This window comes from Bicyclus anynana, chromosome 18 (genome assembly GCF_947172395.1).
Source record: "Bicyclus anynana chromosome 18, ilBicAnyn1.1, whole genome shotgun sequence".
Classification (NCBI taxonomy): domain Eukaryota; kingdom Metazoa; phylum Arthropoda; class Insecta; order Lepidoptera; family Nymphalidae; genus Bicyclus; species Bicyclus anynana.
In genome coordinates this window covers 390,861-411,097 of record NC_069100.1, presented here as the reverse complement: position 1 = coordinate 411,097, position 20,237 = coordinate 390,861, and the positions used below count along the sequence as shown (strand labels likewise).

Genomic DNA, 20,237 nt, shown 5'->3' with positions numbered 1-20,237 from the left:
CGTATGGTTTGAGAGCTGGTAGAAATTTTTGGGTACGTATTTATAGGCAAATTGAAACTATCTCTTTTACCTCTTCTATGCTACCCTAACTGGAGATCTGGCTGGGGAATAGTGGGATTTACTATGCTATGCTACCACTCACCTGTTCATCATGTCCCCCTCCGGGCGGTTGATGGCGGCGTCCTTGGACGCGGAGTAGACGTAGACGCGCGCGTCCGTCTTGTACCACTTGATGCTGTGCATCTCGCCGCAGGACTTGCCGTCGATGCGGCAGCGCAGGCGCGCCGTGTTGCCCACCAGCGCCGACGCGTGGTCTGCAGACAAACGCATCAGTTACTTCGTCATCCTCTACAATATACTTATTAGCGTATAAAGACCAAAGTGAAAGTCATACCTTAGGTACGAGTATAATATAATGTCATTGAAGTCAATACAATGTAAAGACCATTTTGAATCCTACTAACATTATAAACGATGTTTCTTTGTTTGTTTGTTACTCTTTAACGCCGCAACTAGTGAACCGATTTGGCTAAAATTTGGAAATGGAAATAGATTTACATCTGGATTAACACAAAGGCTACTTTCATCCCGGAAAAATTCATGGTACCCGAGGGATTTGAGAAAAACTAAATTTCACGCGGATGAAGTTGCAGGCGTCCGCTAGTTTTCCGTATATTCTTTAGCGATCATTATCAGATGTTAATGATAATGATTAGGACCGCCGGTTTAAAGTGTTTTCCGACGCGCGATGATGTAACATCATCAACTATCTGACTCCGGACTGAGGATTTAACAAAAAAATTCTCACAATAAAGAAAAGCTCAGTCATTGCCCGACCAAGGACGTCATGATTCAAAGCCATATATGCTGCCGAAGCCACCAAACTAAGAAGCCACTTGCAATAGCAATGAGGTCTCTTGGAGTGCGAAAAAAAATGCGAAAAGCTTTTTCTTTTTACCTAATTTCAAACACTGGCCTTTGATTTAGGTGAAAGGCTTACCTACAAATATATTAAATGCAGTTACAATCCAATGTTATAAAACAAGTGAGCATAGAGCCGGAAACAATCTATGATATATTGAAACACAGCGGATATCTCGCAGCGATTATCCCAACATTGACCTACATTAATCCCCGTATCCAGGCACCAGCCCATACACGTCGCGTTCAATTAAAACCGTGCCGTTGTTATTTTAAACTACAGTATTTGTTCTGTCTCTGTTAACTTTAAAAAAGAGTATTTATTATTTGAAATCCATGCAGCGAGTTTATTTTCGGCTTTAACTGTGTACCATAGATAGGTATTTTAACAGTCGGATTGGTAATACCTATATTAATCAACAAGGTAGCTTTACCTACATATATTTCAGGATACACTCGTTATATATTGCATTTGGGAAAACGGGTGATTTGATCCCGTGTCTCAGAGAAGACGTTGATCCCTTGGTCTTGGTCATTATCCTGCTAATATTATTAACGCGAAATTTTCTATGGATGTTTGTTTAGATGTTCGTTGCCGCTGCAACTTCTGAACCGATTTGGCTGAAATTTGGAATGGAAATAGATTTTACTCTGCATTAACACATAGGTAACTTATCATCCCAGTAAAGTCCATGGTTCTCGAGGTATTTGTGAAAATCTAAATTCCACGCGAAGTCGCGGGCGTCCGTTAGTTATAACTGATAGTTATAGTTTTTTTTACAGCCTTATTGAAGTTATTTTTTTTATAGACCCACGCTTGACTGCAATTATACCGTGGGCAATATCCCGTTCGCGGTGTTTTGTGGTTGTGGTCGGTGGTCCGTGTGTGGGAGCCCAAAGATATTTTTAACCGGCTTCGAAAAGGAGGAGGTTCTCAATTTGGTCGGTATTTTTTTTTCTAATGCATCAATGAGATCGCTAAGCTATTTACATGTTGAATCTATATGTTGAAACCAGGTTGTTTAGAGTAATGGTTGACAGAACAAGCAAAACCACTTGATTGTAAGTGGACAACCCTGATTGCCAAAACGTAACAATTCAATTTAAAGTTCGTCATATAAAACAAGTAATAACAATTTTTCAAATAAACTGCTGTTCATAAATATTGAACAGAAACCCTAGCAGCTTGTAAAAGCTTGTAACAGAATATAATAATTGTTAATTCTCGGTGAATAGTTGCAATATGCTCGTAAACACAGTCGGTCAGTACAAATTTGCGGTGCAACTATTAGTTGCATAATCCTAATATCACTTGTCACATGTGTCACGCGCACGACCAAACAATGTTATGGTTGTGGTGCAATTCATAGGCGGAAGCGGAATAAGATTATATTTATTTAGCTATCTCAATTAAACAAACTGTCTTGTTGGGCCTGGTTAGCTTTGTGTCTTAGGATCATAATATCCTGGGTTCAAAACCGAGAAAGGTGGTTTCTTCTTTGTTTTAAAAATCCATAGTAACCGGAGTTGAAAAGTCGTTGTTGAACCAAACAGTTTATACTGATACAATATAAAATATAATCATGGTAATTCCGACGCAGCATTGGAGCATTGCTTATTTTTTATTTTGCGTTCAAATCCTACTTGTTGGACAGTAATAATAATTAATTTATAGTGTTCTTGTGTTAAAACGTAGGTAGTAAGTATGAATAATTATATTATGTATATTGAACCCAATTTTTAATTTTAGATTAAAATATTAATATTACTTGTTATGTAAATGTTTACTACCCCAAATAGATGAAGTAACAAAATATTTTTATCATATCTATACTAATATTATAAAGCTGAAGAGTTTGTTTGTTTGTTTGTTTGATTGAACGCGCTAATCTCAGGAAGTACTGGTCCGATTTGAAAAATTCTTTCAGTGTTAAATAGCCCATTTATTGAGGAAGGTTATAGGCTATATATTATTCCCGTATTCTTACGGGAACGGGAACCACGCGAGTGAAACCGCGCGGCGTCAGCTAGTTGTATATAAAGATGACAAATGGTCCATCAGTTACAAGATGAAAATACAAAATACACGTTATCGTTGGCTCATTTTGTCGAGTATTTTAAAATATAACCAATGTTATTTTTATCACACGAAACTCTTTGTTATAGAAATCGTTTGAAAAACTACAATATCACGAAGTGCAATATCCTCGAGCGCTATTCTAAGTCACGTCCTGTTTAAACCGAAATGTATTTAACATCGACTCCAAATCGCTGCGGTATAATATTTTAAGCCAAGCGCCATTCCGCCACGCTGTTAACACAGCGGTGATTTTATTCCGAGAAAAAGCGTAATCCCGTTCGTTGCGGAATTTTCTTGTTGGTTTTGTAAAATGGAATTTTACGCGAACAGCTTAAGCGTAATTTCATTGGCGGTGTAACTTTATCTTGCGCAAATTAGGCGATGTACACTTCGCCTAATGTGTTTGGATTGGTTTGATACAATTTAGCTCGCTCGCTTTTATTCGGAAATTATGGTTTTTGGTATTTGTACGCAGAATTTATGCGGTTTGCTTTATATTTATTATTCTTAGAAAGGATTGTGTAATATTTCAATTTAAAGCTTTTAATTTATCATGGTAATTTTAATATTTTATTATACACGACTCATAAGTCATGGGAGATAGGCTTAAGCTACTGTTACACATGTTCATTTCAAGCACGAAAGCATGCTACTATCGAGCAGTTGGTACTTATTAGCATGTGTATCGCAAGATTGCTAATAATGAGCATGCTTATTTCGAGCTTGCTCAAGAATCAACTGTCATGCGATTTTTGAACATGCTATTTGCTGCGCGGGTGGAAGGGCGCGTGATTTTAGCGCGTCTGAACAGGTTTGCTTATTGAGTATGTTGGTCGATCATCATTGCTATTCTGTATTCTCTTCACCTTCATCTCTCCCTGTCTAATACGATACTAGAGACAGAGAGCGATAGATACAAATTAGCAGGTGTAATTGGAATGTTTGCTTTGAGCATGCTTATTCAAGAGCATACTTAAAATAGCATGCTTATTGCTAGCAAATGTAAACTAATGATAAGCATGCTCGTATACTTAATATCACTTTTTAGCATGCTATTTTAGAGCCTGTGTAACAGTACCTTTAGTATACAAGCACTTTTGAAACGTCAAGTTTGACAGTTTGCAGTGACTGCTTGGTTTGAGAGGCAGCACAATTCGTATCTGCTCTCCGATAAGGGTGTAAAATTTAAAGTTATTTAAATCTCATTTGATTAACAAATTAATTCAATTCGAATACCCCTGACGTCAGGTGTGATGCTTTTCACTATTTAAGTTCTAAGTTTTAAAGTTGAGTTGTCAAGTCCCAAAATAGATGGCGTCACTAATATCAAATAATACTAATACAAATGAAAATTGAAACTATTGCTATTAGCCAACTACACCCTATACAGAGAAAAAAGAGAAAATGTATTATGCAAAATTTCATTAGTACCTACTTAGGCACTCGTATATGCAGTAAGTATGTATAAAATGTTAGTGTTATGTTTTACGTTGTTGGTTGTCTTTTCATGAATACTGAATTTTTCGTTCACTAAAACAGTAGAACCTTAACAGTCTCTCCATTATGTAGAAGAAATCTCAGAAATGGTAAATTAAATGAAAATTATTGTGTTATTATCCCAGATTTACCGTTCACTCAAATTGTATTCGTGTTCGCAAACGTATCACTCTGTAGTATCACTATTAATGCTTTAATATAAATTAACATAAATTAATATTCACAATAAACCAACTAATATAATGTGGATCAGAATTAATAACAATATTTACCTTTCTACGCACCTTCGCTATGACAAACCGTTCCTTTCCGTCATAGACAATATAAAAATAGCAAGAAACACAGAATGATAGTTAAAATTAAGTTTATTGGTTACGTTTTGCATTACACCACCAAGCGTCGTGTTATCCACAGTAAAAACATCTTGATAGTAAGGTCGAAAGTGATTCTTTACATCCGGCTGATATAAGTCAGGTGTGTTCATTCCCTTAGCAATAACATGGTGAAAAGTTTGAAACAGTTGAACTCAACTAAAACGGGGGTAGCACGAAATCTCACAAGACCTGGATTAAGACTCGAAAGTGCTAAGTTGCTGAGACGGTAAGCCGCGCCTTGCTAACCGAGGCACGTTCCTTACAAGTTAATAACAGGACGGTTACTACAACTTAACTGTTGAAGTATAACTTAACAGGGACTTTAGTGACTGATTTTTACCTTGAACTATATCGCAGGGGATCTAGATTTAAATACATGAACAATTAAAGTTTGTCTTATATATCACTAGCGGACGCCAGTGACTTCGTACGCGTGGAATTTTGTTTTTCCCAAATCCCTCGGGAACCATGGATTTTGACGGGATAAAAAGTAGCCTATGTGTTAATCCAGACTGTAATCTATCTCTATTTCAAATTTCAGGTGATTCGGTTCAGTAGTCGCGCCGTGAAAATAACAAACATTCATACCATCAAATGATCAGATATTAAGATAGATTTTTTCGGGACAAAGTTGCGGCGTTAAAGAGTAACAAACATCCAAACATACAAAGTTTCGCGTTTATAATATTAGTAGGATAAGATATAAATACCGTATCTAATATTATTAAAAGAAAATTTCTAAATAACCACACCGACGAGGAATATAAAAAATAAAATATTGAAATAAAATATTTTTGCTGACGTTCCATTTATCACGTACACGAGTAATGATAAAATTATTATAATTACTCGTGACTTGAAAAAATCTGTACCGTTCGCAACAAACGAGTTCGAAACAACTCGTATTAATCACTACATCCTGCCATTTATTGAAGATGCTAACTTGCGAGGTGTGTACAGTTAGCAAAAGTATTTTATATTGAAACATTTTGTTACAATGTAGAAATTAATGGAACACAAAGAACAAATACTTGTTTCAGTGATGTTAGTGTGGCTGTTTGTAATGACTGTACAATTGATCAGGAGGGCTATTCAGTAACGATGTTTTATATAACTCGAAAGTGCGAATTTCGAATTCACCACTGTCTTTCTCTGTCTAACATAGTACTATAGAAAGAGAGCGATAGATACGAGTTCAAAGCTCACATTGTTGAAGTGATAAAGACATTGTTATAGAATAGCCTCCCAGTACAGTTCAAGCTACATAACGCAGGAAATAATAATAGTTCATTATTTAAAAAAAATATTAAAAACCTTAATCAATAATATATAATAGGTAAGCAATCTAAGACATATCGCACTGTTTCAAAATATATCATTATTATTTCACAATAAACCATAATAACTTGAAAATTAAAGAATAGATTAATGTCTGAAAGGTCCTAGGTTTACTCTTTAGGTTTGACGTAACTATTCTGCATCACATCTCGCTATCTATTTATTTTCTTTTAAGAGTTACGGGGAAAATATAACAGTATTTGCTATAAAAAGTTAACAGTATTTCTTTGTTTTCCGTTTTGTTTTTGTCGACAGTACCTAAAACGCGTACACATCATTTCCCTTAACGAACATTTAAAATTTTGTTTCTGACACTACATTAGCGGAAGATTACAAGTTTTATCGCCGCCGAGCGAACTTCAGTCGTTTTAACTACTTAATGGTACATAAATACAACCAAATACGGGCGGGACATGCTAAGTGTTATGTTTTCCTATAAATTTCATAAAATGCGTGACTTCGGGCAATAAATCACGAGTTTGGACACGACGCCAAGAATTCCTAAGTTTGGAGATTTATCAACGCAAAGTGGCCTCGGAATTCCTTCTAATTTGAGGTCGAATGTATATAAGAACTTAGATACCATAAGCTTGTTAAGTGCTGATAAAGTAGTTTATTTATTTTATACCATACGGCTAAGGATTATTAATTTAGCAAAATGCAAGTTTATTTCCAAGTTTCAAGTTAAACTTGCTCAGGTTAATTTATTTTTTTATTCATTAATCTTAGATACATAAATAAATAAATATCCGTCAAATATAATATAATAGGTATAAAATAGTATAAATAATAAATAGACAAGTCGTCACAGAACTTTACTGCGTAATATATGAAAAGAAACTCTAGCGAATTTTGTGTGGGCTCTTATCAAACCAAGGCGCATCTGGATCTTGGAATCCTGGTCGTTATTATTACTTTAAGGTTTTTAACCACAATTACTTCTTTGTAAAGGAATAAAAAACAATAAGAAATGTACCTATTGACAATTTTTAAGCATAGAGACTTTTGACTGTATTTAAACAACATACTCTGTATGGTGATATTATTTGTGTAACTCCCCAAGACTAGAAGGTTTTCATACTCTATTAGTTGTAATGTATTATGTAATACATATGTAAATTTTAATATTATATTTACGTATATATTATATTATATTTATATATTTATTTAATTATTTATATATATAATTACACATAATGTATTGCACCTTCCCACTCTTTCTTCGCAAGTTCTCTCGTCAGGGGTTGCCTGGTAGAGATTACTTATAGTAATAAGGCCGCCTTTGCATGCTAAGTTTAATTTATGTTTTTAATGTTTCATTTTATAATTGTATTTTTGTGTGCAATAAAGTATTTCTTCTTCTTCTTCTCGCCCAATTATGGTAAGAAATAAAACCTGTAGAATATTAATTAACAATAGAACACAAACATTTCTGTCGAATTCCAAACAGTTTACAACGGTCTATCCGGGACAAATTAAATAAACTGAGGTCAGTTGACCGCCCGGGCCGGCCGGGGCCCGGCGGATTACGGATTACAGCGGTAATATTGTTAAACCCTTTACAATTACATTTGTAATACATTTCCAGTTCGCCCGTACCGATAAACGGGATGATATTCAATTTGCATTTGTTCGACACTAATCCAAGATGATAATACTGGGCTATAATATCTTGGTTACTTTCTGAACACTTTGTAACTTTTATATTTTTGAGTAAACAAGATGAAAGAAAATAAAATTTTGTTGCCCAGAAATTTTAAATGCAAATCTCCTTCAAAATCATGGAACTCGTCAATCTTTAAACAGAGTATTTAGGAATTTGTTTTAACAGTATGTATTTTTTACAAAATCCATTTATATTTACTCTACTTCACGCATTTTATTATTTATTCATTACTTGTAAGATTAACTTATAAATAGGATAATATAAATATTTTTATTCAAGCTTAAGAGCTTTGAGTAACCATCTGTGGGCGTCTATTTAGTCTGATATTGAGGGATAGAGACTAATAATTACGGCTGAAATAATAATAAAATGAAGGCTTTAATAGATATTTAATACTGGCTGTATCAAGCCAGTATTCTCCTATCCGACAAACTCAAAGTATAAACTAGAAATTTCTACTATGAATTGGTACGATTACTTTACAAAGAATCATCATCATATCGGCCGAGGGACGTTCACTGTAGGACAATAGGCCTTTTGTAGGTCCAAACATCACGAACCTGAGTCGCCTGCATCGGTCGGCGACTTAAGATCGCGTTAGGTTACCTTGGAACCTCAACGTTCATAGGCTCTACAAACTATGTGAAAGTACCACTAATTATGAGAAAAAAATACTAAGCATCAAATAGTTTTAAATTAATTCACAGTGTAATAATTCAATATGGTATTTCATAACCTTGAGTATTCTCTCATCTAAGAAATTTTCAGTTAAATTCTTAGTAATTGTTGTAAAGTTATATTGTTATACCCCCGTGTCTTGGAGAGCACGTTAAGCTGTTAGTAGAGGTCATTATCATTAGCATCTAGTAGTAGTCGTTAAAGAAACATTATCACCCTGAGCTCGCCTACACGTATTGGGGCAGCGTGGTGGGTCTAAGCCTAATAACCCTTTTCCTCTAAGAAGAAAAAGGTTCACTGTAGAGGGCCATTCAAATAGGCTTATATTAATGATTTATCACCCTTGTGGGAATACAAATTTTTCAATAAGCTTTTGCAAATTTTGAAGTTATGGAGAGAAAATTGGGCGTTATAAAACTTACGGCCGCAAGGAAACCTCTCTAGACAATTGGAGTCCATAAATTTGGCGAGGCGACAAACTTCCCATATCGAGATTGCCGAAAACGTCCGAGTTTTGCCGAAAAACGCCGAACGCCTCATAAATTTTCGACGAATCGTCAGCCAATTACAGACTTGCAATTTTATGGGTGAACTTGTGAGAAATAATTCTTTTTTATCGCTATAGTTTTAAAAAGGTTAAATGTGACGTCAAACTTATGAACGAGTTTTAGTTGAAAAGTTGCAATAATTTTAGATTTCTGCACCTAAAAACTGGAATCGAGATTTTTTATTGCTGGTGTTCAAGTTATTAATAAAACTTATTTCTTACAGAATTTCTTTAATATTTTTCTTATTATTATTATACTGGGATTATGTATAATAAGAGGACATGATAGCAAAGTGGATATGACCTCTGACTCCGATTCCGGAGGGTGTGGGTTCGAATCCGGTCCGGAGCATGCACCTCCAACTTTTCAGTTGTGTGCATTTTAAGAAATTAAGAATCATGTGTCTTAAACGGTGAAGTAAAACATCGTGAGGAAACTCTTTACGTGTGTGAAGTCTGCCAATCACGCATGAGCCAGCGTGGTGGACTATTGGCCTAACCCCTCTCATTCTAAGAGGAGACTTGAGCTCAGCAGTGAGCCGAATATCGTTGATAACGAAGTATAATAACAGAGTTAACTTGCATTTAATTATGTGGCTGATCCGATTGCTCGAGCTCAGGTCGCTAAACAAAGTTGTATGGAGAGCGGGCAAATGAACAAAGTTATCCAATAAAAAACTCGCTCAATATAAAAGGATTTGTATGTGATTTAAAAAGTTGGCGTATTATTATTTGTACCACCTCTAATAATGTAGTGTTCTAATAACTATCATTAGGTATTTTGTTTATACTATACGACGTATGTAAAGATACTTGTACGAGTACTCGTAAATACCAGTAGAACTCGACTTCGTACACATTTTAAAGGCCTCCGTGGCGCAGTGGCATGCGCAGTTGATTTACAAGACTGAGGTCCTGGGTTCCGGATGGGCTGATTGAGGTTTTCTTAATTAGTGCAGGTCTGGCTGGTGGGAGGCTTTGGCCGTGGGTAGTTACCACCCTACCATCAACGACGTACCGTCAAGCGGTTTAGCGTTCCGGTACGATGTCGTGTAGAAACCGAAAGAAGTGTGGATTTCATCCTATTCCTAACAAGTTTTCCCGCTTCCATCTTAGATTGCATTATCACTTACCATCAGGTGAGATTGTAGTCAAGGGCTACTAGTAACCTTAATCTACCCGCAAAACAACTCTGCTTTGCCAACCGTTTAGGCAGGATGCCTGGTCCTTAGTTGGGCAATCTTATATTAAAATAACTAACAAAAACTTAATAACTGACAGTATATATTAATTGAATTTTTTTAATACATCAATAATTGTATGGAATTATTAATCATCATCATTCCATATTAGAATCACTGTTAAGCACGAGTCTCCTGTGTGAATGAGAAGAGTTAGGCATTATTCCACCATGCTGGACAAATGCGGATTGGCAGACTTCTCACACGTAGAAAATTAAGAAAATTTGCAGGTATGAAGGTTTCCTCACGAAGTTTTTCCTTCGCCGTTTGAGGTTATATCCATTATGCCCATTTAATGACACTGACTGACTATGTTATGAGTAAAAATAAGAGAGGGTTAAATAATATACTTGAGTAAAAAATATAATTAAGTTTAAACGCAATTAAAGCGTCTTAATTTAGTAACAAAAAAAATTAAATTGTCACTTAAAATAATTATGTCAAACCGTAAGTGAGTACATTATAATCCAAGAAACCAAAAATATTTCGCGAACTTTCGCTACTACCTATAAATAAAAATGTGGTGACGTAGTCAGTACACCGCGAGCTACGTCACAGTGTCACAATCCGGCACGCTGACAGCCAATGCGTGTACTTGACACTCGTTTGACAGTATTGCTGTATTGAAATATCGACACATTTACAAACAGAGTGAGCGCAGTTCCCCTCCAATAGGCGTGCGGTTTTGCGGTTACCTTATTTAGACAACATGCTGTTTACCTCAAAAACCTTTATCCTAAAATGTACAGGTACTAGACAGCAAGCAGGCAGCTGGTGTCTAGTACCTACCTGTAAATTGCTAATTCGAAATTATTTATTTTATTTCATTTGTGTACGCTGCATGTGTATTGTGTATATTATAAAAAAAATCTAATTTTTAAGTAAAAAATTGTTAGTCAAGTCGTTAGCCTATGTGGCTACAGCCAAGTTCTACAAGGAGGGGCTGAGAAATACTGAGCAATAGTCTTCAATCCGATTAGAATGTCCCCGTGTAATTTTAACTCATAGTGCTGAATAATCAACCGAAGTATTTTTAAAGATATAAACTTGTATGGTTATGTTTTACTGAAATAGGACTGAAAGCGATGTTATGCATAAATGTATTTTTATAATGTATAAAAATACATTTATAAAAAATGCATTTATGAGTAGGTGGTGGAAGCCGATGTGGTATGATTTTTTCAGCATCGCATTCAGTTCTATTTATATATTTATGAGTAGTGGGTAATAATAGCAATTTGAACTCTTTAATCATTTGGTATCGCATGCCACGAGTGTGTACGTGATGTATGATAATTTATTTGAGTCTTAATAAGCAAAGGCTGCACAGTACGAGACCGTTATGATTATATAATAACATACTCCTTATAAAGTAACCTCCAAGGTAAACGCTTTTATCTCGAACACCCACTTTTTCATATGTGAAATTAGATCGCCCTATTTCCTTATTACCCTCGCTTGGGCTATAATGGCGGGCGTGACGTCATCGCTTACGTCATCATGCCCGTGTTATGGAGGGTTAACAAGGCTGTATGTTTGCGTTTAGGAAAATTTTCGGTTGTGCGCGATTATGAAGGAAGTTTCGCGGTTTATGGCCGTGCTACTGTGTGCTAACTTTGTTTGTGTTTACAGTTACGACCATGAAAATATATTTAGTGGCTGTTAACGGTGTTATTGATGTCATTTCAAAATGCATTGAAAACTAGAATTCTGATCTACATTTACTTTCATATAATACTGGTATGAAACAAAAACTTTGATTCCTTTGAGTTTTCTCTGAACTTTAAGATTTAGCGTAGTTAAAGTTTCGACGAAGATGGAGTGTCGACAACTAGATAGCAGTTTATATACAATAAGTTGTACAATATTCTGTATGGATGTTTGGATGTTAGTTGTAGCGGCGTTAAAGAGTAACTCTTTAACTCTGGATTAACACATATGCTACTTTTTATCCCGAAAAAATCCATGGTTTTCCGAGATTTGTAAAATATGATAATTTTGATGATGTGAATGTTTGCTACTCTTTCACGTCTCAGTTCAGTAGTGAACTGAATTGGCTGTAATTTGGTATTGAGATATATTATAACCTGGATAAATACATAGGCTACTTTTTATTCCGGTTCCAGTTTATCCATTGTTTTGTGAAAAACTAAATTCTACGCGGACAAAGTCGTGGGCGTCCGCTAGTTGTATTATAAAGCTGGTTAAATTGACTTAAAAATTATAACAAATAAAAAATAATACATTTTTTTTTTAAAACATGACTGATATTATTTCTTTCAGTATTTTCTAGGGTAAGTATAATAATAATACGGCATAGAAAGGTAGAATCCTGACTCTCTCAGTGCTGCCTTTAACTATGTCGCTGTTAGTCTTAAACAGTCGTTATAATACTCCTAAATACCACTCAATCCTCCATCAGTGTAATCCACACGTGGTACCCGGCACCGGCCCAGTTCCGGGTATAAATAGCACGCTGTTTACCCGGGGCTGTCTGTTTGTTTGCACAACCCCAATTAGTTGGAGCGTTACATGTAACGGCTGTAACCTTCAATTTGTCTTTGAAGCCTCTGAAACACCTGGTGTCCTGTAATATATGCTATGGGGTGGTATTAAATTAATAACATTTATTTAGATTACAAACATTTATAAGGGCTTTATGGATAATACTCAGCAGTGGCGAGCAAGCAGCAGGCGAGCAGGGTTTTCAACAAGGGTAGATTAATTGACTCAATGAAAGTGATATTTTCTTTTTCATTTGTAATGAGGGCAGGCAGTTCTTTTTTGCGTATATGAAGTGCACGTCACTGACACTCACTGACTCATAAAATTTAATTTTCAAGCCTTATAGTTGATGGTACAATGAAATGGCTTGATGGTCTCATACGGAAATCAGCCTATAATAGAACATCAATTTACTATTTTGAAGTCAATTAAGTAATATGCGTTAAAGAGTTTTATATAATTATAGCCAAGCAAGGATTCTATTCGTAGCCGAGCTACGAATTTGCTACGGTGCTACGAATATGGAATAAGCGTAGGGTGTTACTTAAATGAAACAACATTGACCAAGGAATTATTATACTATAGAGTAGTATCTCACTGGTACAACAGGTATATGTTTCCATAAAAGTACTCGAATGTATCTGAAGCCTGACGACATGATTTCTTATATTATTCCAAAAATTGCGCTTTAGCCACAAAGCCCCTGCGAGGGGCTCTGTTTGACTAAGCCCACCAATCCCCATTAGAGCAAGCCAATACACACCTGTGTATCATTTTAAAGTCTTTCCTTAACGAAAAAAGGCCGACCTTTGTATTTGATCATTAATATTGGCTGATGAAAATTATAATAATAAAAAACTGCACTTCCCTTAACGAGTCCTACTTCCCTACTACTCATACTGACCACACACAATTTTTTTAAATAAATAAGTACCTAGTACATAAACGCCCGAATAATGTCACACTTACGTAAACTGTTTACTTCGTATTAAAACGATATTCCGGACAACAAATCTATATTCAACAATGCGTCCCGTCTGGTCCGCAGGGCGATTTCACCCAATTTTTCCGGATTTTTCCCCATTCGCTAAGTGTGTATACGTGTTTGTAGGCGATACGGCTCGCTCCGGGGGCCATTGTGCAATGATTTCACTAAAACACCGATATACTACAAATAAAGCGGTCTTTAAATGGAATTTAAAGTTTTATCGTTCTTTTGTTAACTTTTTAAATAAAAAAAGCATTATATGTATGTTTATATATCCGGAAGTACTTTAGGGAAAATTGTTTTCGTTGTTTAATAAATGTTCTTAATGAAATGTTTTAGGATATTTTTTTTTCAACGCTAACTAATCGAGCTGTGCTCGGTGTATCCCTGCGTAATTAAATCAGAAATGAAAAGATCCGCAGAAGAACACCGACATACTCTTAGCTCAACGAGTTGTAAAGCCACCTACCACTTTAGGCAAGGGGTCGGGCACGTAGTTCGAAGGGCCGATGGACGTTGGGGTCCCAAGGTCCTACATCACATCAGAAAGCTCAGTTTTGATAGACCCGTGACGCAGAGATGGCCTCCGTAGCGCAGTAGTTTGCGCGGTGGATTTTACAAGACGGAGATACTGTGTCCGATTGAGGTTTTCTTACGTACCGCCAAGCGATTTAACGTTCCGATATGATGTTATGTAGAAACCGAAACGGATGTGGATTTTCATCTTCCTCCTAACAAGTTAGTCAGCTTCCATCTTAGATTGCATCATCACTTACTATCAGGTGAGATTGTAGTCGAGGGTTAATTTGTAAAGAATAAAAAAAAATCCCCCAACTAGGTGGCCCTTAAACCATATTGTGTGGAGTGATCCTTCAAGCGGATTCCAGGGATCCGCTAGATTCTGACAGCTCGAGATCGTGATGTTTGGAAATTATTACAGGAAGCCTCCATCAGTAGACATCCATCATCTATAATGATGATGATACAATGATTGGGAACTCAATGTTCAACAGACTAATGCACTCTGTTTGTACATATCTAACAGGGAGCAGTGATAGCCCAGCGGATATGACCTCTGCCTCCAATTTCGGTGGGTGTGGGTTCGAATCCGGTTCGGACATGCACCTCCAACTTTTCAGTTGTGTGCATTTTAAGAAATTAAATATCACGTGTCTCAAACGGTGAAGAAAAACATTGCATACCAGAGAATTTTCTTTTAGTTATCTGCGTGTGTGAAGTCTGCCAATCAGCATTGGGCTAGCGTAGTGGACTATTGGCATAACCCCTCTCATTCTGAGAGGAAACTCGAGCAATCACTAAGCCGAATATGGGTTGGTAACGAACAGGGAACCAAACCCAGGATAAAATAAAACAAAGCATAGCTTTACAAGTCAGAGAGTTCATTACATTGTCAGAACATATGTCTCGACGCTACATGTAAGGAAGGCAACTTGTCGGAAAACTTGCATCATAACGTCGAGTGGTTTGAGATCAGCGCCAAAAACTTGGGAACTTCTCGAATTAGCCGGTTGTTTATGTGGCGATGGTAATGTGCCGAATAATGTCGCATTTTCCGGAGATTTCACGAAGTTCCAGCTATTGTTTTGACGTCTTTATTGACTTTCTAATGGTAACGGTTTAAAGGTTTGGTAGTCACAAAATCAATCAAAATATTGTCTCATCTGAATAATATTGTTAATTACGTTTGGATGGACGGTTGTAACTCAATTAAGCTGAATAGCCTTAACGTATTAATGTTAGGATGAAATTTTACATTTATTTCGTATAAAAATTGGCCCAAGTTCTGCTTCAAAGACCTATTCAGCATTTTAGCAAATTTTATCTAATTCGGTTCAGCTGTTTAGTTGAAAAAAGGTAACAGACAGACGGGTCCTCTGATTTATAATATTATTATGTCTTGTTGTGAAGGAGCTTAGCGCAGTAGTGTTCGTGTAATGCGCAAACAGACTGCTCTCTTGACCTAATCCAAGCAAACGAGAAAATAAAAAGAGTAAAAACCTCAAAGGATTCTAACAAGACGCTATCTCTTTCTAACGAAGAGGAAAAAAGGGATGCAAACTTAAATTAGCGCGAAACACCCGCCACAGAAGTTTCCTTTTACGTGACTGTTGATATACAAAACAAAGATACACAGTTTTATTTGTAAAAAATAATTATTAGCAACAAAATTATCTATCAATATAACGCAGAGACATCTTGTAAGTAATTAAATTAATATTTTTGTATTTTTAGACAACATGCATACGATACGACACAGTTTTTTAACTGACCGATCGAATCTTACAAACCCATGAAATAACAAATATAATTTTGATTTTTGTGCAAAATAAAATTGCAAAATAAGGGAATATTTTTATTGCGATTTATTTTTATACATCATAGAAACGAGTTATAAAATAAATAATACCCTAATATTACAATAATGTTAAATTAGGGTTTATTTAATAAAATAAAAATAATACCAATAATAATTTTAAGCTGGCATCAAAAAAAAATCCAGCAAATATTTTTTAATAAGCTAAACAGCTTTAATATTTGCTGATTTTTTTTTTGTCGTAAGTAAAAACTTAACTATGATTTATTTATTATAGAAAGCATTTTTATGAGTGTTTTTATCAAATGTTGTTCCTTGTTTTGTATATCAGTAACAAAAGAGAGGAAACCTCAGAATTAAAAGTTTCCTCTTACGCTACATAAAAAGTTTTTTCGACCATTTATACCTCTTTATTTTATAATGAGGGAGGAATGTGGACAAGTTTCAACATTTTCTAATTATTTAAAATGTTTGCAGAGATTCTGTTAAAAATTTAAAGAGATGACCATTTTGCTGAGTTGAATAAGAAATCCCATTTTCAAAACCAAAATTCCTCGACAAAAATAAATGGTATTTATTTTATTTAAATATCTATTTAGCTAGATAATAGGCTATTTTTCTTTCTTTAAATCTTCATCTACATTTTTGTATTATACAGACGAAAAGGTTTTTGTTTGTTTGTAGAGAACGGGCCCTGGAACTACTGAACTGATTTAAACAAAAATTTCACAAATGAAAAGCTACAGTATCAGCGAGTAACAAAGGTTACATTTAGATGACTTATATACTCTTTATACAATTATTGAATATAAATTAGGAAAATAATTAGGTTAATTAATTCGGTATTTTTTTTTCTTGACAAAATTTATTAATTTTCATTTTTATTTTAATATAAATAAATTATCATCAATTAAAAAAAAAATACTTCATAAAAAAATATTTCCTCAGAATTTCTTACATCGACGTATGAGGTTCACAATGTTCCTAGCAACTCAACGTTTATTCTCGGCAAAGTCACTTCTTGACTAGACATACTAAGTGTCCCTAAATAATGGATCAAACTCAAGTAGTATCTACGAGTAAATAGGAACATAGATTGCTATAACAAAGCAATTTCCCTTACTATACAACAAATAAATCATATATTAAAAAACATAAATCGCTTGGCCGCCGACCGCGCGGAATGTGAATAAGGACCATTATTTATTTTCCAAAATGGCGGACGGATAGTGTGTCATTTTTCCGCCGCCACTCCACTTCCGGCGTGAATGATGGATCTCATCCCCGCTGCAGGCTCCGTTGTTTATCTCGCTCTTAATGGCTACTAGTTTACAGGGTTTATTGTTCACCAGTTTGAGAATTCGGCTTGGATAGCATATCTCTTATTACTATTTACTAACCTCATCTTCATATACATACTCTTTTATGTAAGTACATCTGTACATCTTTTTTTAAAAGACTAATTGCCATATCTTTTAAATACAACCAATTATATTCCTTTTACTCTCCCATTAGTCGGAAAAGGCTGAGTGAGTGGATACTACAAGTCCAGCGTGCAGGGATCGAACCACTATCTCTTGGCGATGAGTCCGGCTTGTTTATCACTGAGCTTTTTCTACACATACTTATATCACACTAATATTGCCCTTGGGTCTATATATAAAAGCGAAAGGTTATCACGAACTATCCAAAACTGCTTGACGAACAAATTTGGTAGGGAGGTAGTTTATAAACGTTACGGTCGTAAACGAAGTCGCGGTCGTCAGCTAGAGCTAGCGTGACTACAAGAATATCGAACCGAGGACCTCTCGCTGGTCGAATGAATCGTGGGGTGGAGTAATAGATGGGCTCTTCGACACTACGGAAATGACACTCATACAGTACGTGCCGACGGGCGGCTGAAATATGGCTCCTGTGCGCCTCAGTATTTATAGTTTGGGGGAAATCGCGATTTACATCTTGTTTCCTGTGTTATCGATGATTCTATTCGAAAGAAACCTCCTTATTGGTCCGCTGACTATTTGACTTGGGGTCCCGGGTTCGAATCCTGTGAAAATATTCTCACAAAAACTTCTTCAAAGCAGCCCGTGGTTGGTTGTTACATGCCCGTGTTAAAGAGCACGTTATACTGCGGTCTCAATTACGTTACGTTATCAACCTATATTCGACTCACTCGAGTTTCCTCTCAGAATGAGAGGGGTTAGGCCAATAGTCCACCACGCTGGCCCAATGTGGATTGGCAGACTTAACACACGCAGAGAATTAAGAAAATTCTCTGGAATGCAGGTTTCCTCACGATGTTTTCCTTCACCGTTGTGATGTTATGTTAAAAATAATTTAGTAATTACTAAGTTAATTATTTTTAAAATTTGATAGTGATCGTTACAGAGTAAAGTATTAGCTTTATCCTAACTCCGCTAATTTTGAAGCAGCGTGGTGGGTCTAAATTCCATATCCCTTCTGATATAAGAAGGGACAATTATTAACTCTGTTGTGGCAGTTAAGTTGTAGTGGCTGATAGTGACGAAAAGACTCATATATTTCATAACTGATGTGAAAATTTGTAATGAATATAATGTCAAAGTGAATAAGTAATATAAAGAATAATTAATATGGAATAAAAGTGATGTAATCCGATTGAAATAACTCTGTTCTTGCAATCGGAATACATCGGAATTAGACCCCGCATATAATATTGCGAGCGATATAATCATTTATCTCGGCGATCGAGCAGTACAGCGAAGCGTATGGGTGTAGGGTGTAGGGTGCAAAAAGTCGACAAATCACCCACTCAGCGGCGCAGAGTGGGTGATTTCTCACCGCGATTGCCTCGTAATAGTCTCTGCTGGTTTATGTCATTAGTATTGAGTCACTGATAGTGATTTAATGAACTATAGCTACTCTCATATCATTACATTTTTAATTATGGTAATAAATAAATATTACGACTATATAGATAATTCACATGCGTAAAGTAGTGAAATTAAATATATATATATATATATATATATATATATATATATTGGGTATATTATTGCTATCCATACAAGACAATGTGGTCTTTATAGTCCGAATTTTGATTGAAGGTTTTCAAAAAATAAGTATTACACAGTGTGATCAAACAATAACAAGTCTTATCTTGGGTTTTATTTATGAAATCGAAATTTTTAACATTAAATAACCATAAATATATTCTACAAAAAATTCTTCTTGAACGAAAAAAATATAATTGTAGAGTATCTCCAGATTACACTGCTTTGGTTATTTTAAGTATGATTCTTATCTCGTCTAGTCGTCCACTTACAAAGGAGTTTTTATAAAATATCCTTTACAGCTTCAATGTCTAGACTGAGAAAAAAAACCATTAGTACTAATATAAGATGGTTTGAAAAATTACTGAGGTTTTATGTAAAAATTATGCTTATATCATAGCCAAAGAGCTAATAAGAAATATTTCTTTATAAATTCACTTTTTTCATTTTCAAAATAAATAGATTTAGGCGGATATTTGTGACCAAGCTTGTCGTAAGCAAACTATTTGACCCTTAATATTATGTTTTTATGCTCTAAAAGTAAATTGTCAAAAAAATATTTATGATATCATAATATAAAAAATGTCGCTATTTTATCGTGTTATGTACCCGTTTTTTTAATTAATACCAATTATCAATAAAAGCATAACCACTTTAATGTCAATATCATAAGTAGAACATCTCGGAATGTTGAGCTTATTAAATAATTTTATGTCGAAGTAACATTACTAGAGATATGGAATTTCTTAGTCCCAAAATTTGTCACCAGCTCTCAGGCTACAAGTGCCTCATTAATAATAAATGTCGCATAAAATTCGGGAAAAGGACGGATATATTTCTAAGATGAACAAGTTAGAATGAGAGGCCATCAGGCAATTTATCAAACTGTTTTACTTAGGTATTACATTTTTTTATACTGCTAGTCCACGTAATTAGTCAGACCACCTGATCTTAATGTATGGGCAAAAGAATTTGAGAAAAAATGTGTGGTTTTTGCCCTATATAATACTTTCGATAAAATATATCCTTTTTATA

At 35.2% G+C, this 20,237-nt stretch overlaps 1 protein-coding gene across 1 annotated transcript in view; it reads right to left on the bottom strand.

Annotated features, from left to right (window-relative positions):
- Positions 1-20,237, bottom strand: part of LOC112046705 (uncharacterized) — a 413,809-nt gene that overhangs the window by 172,378 nt on the left and 221,194 nt on the right. Inside the window, exon 3 of the mRNA XM_052886800.1 lies at positions 143-314. Coding sequence (XP_052742760.1) covers positions 143-314 — 172 coding nt within the window. The remainder of the gene's footprint in view (positions 1-142; positions 315-20,237) is intronic.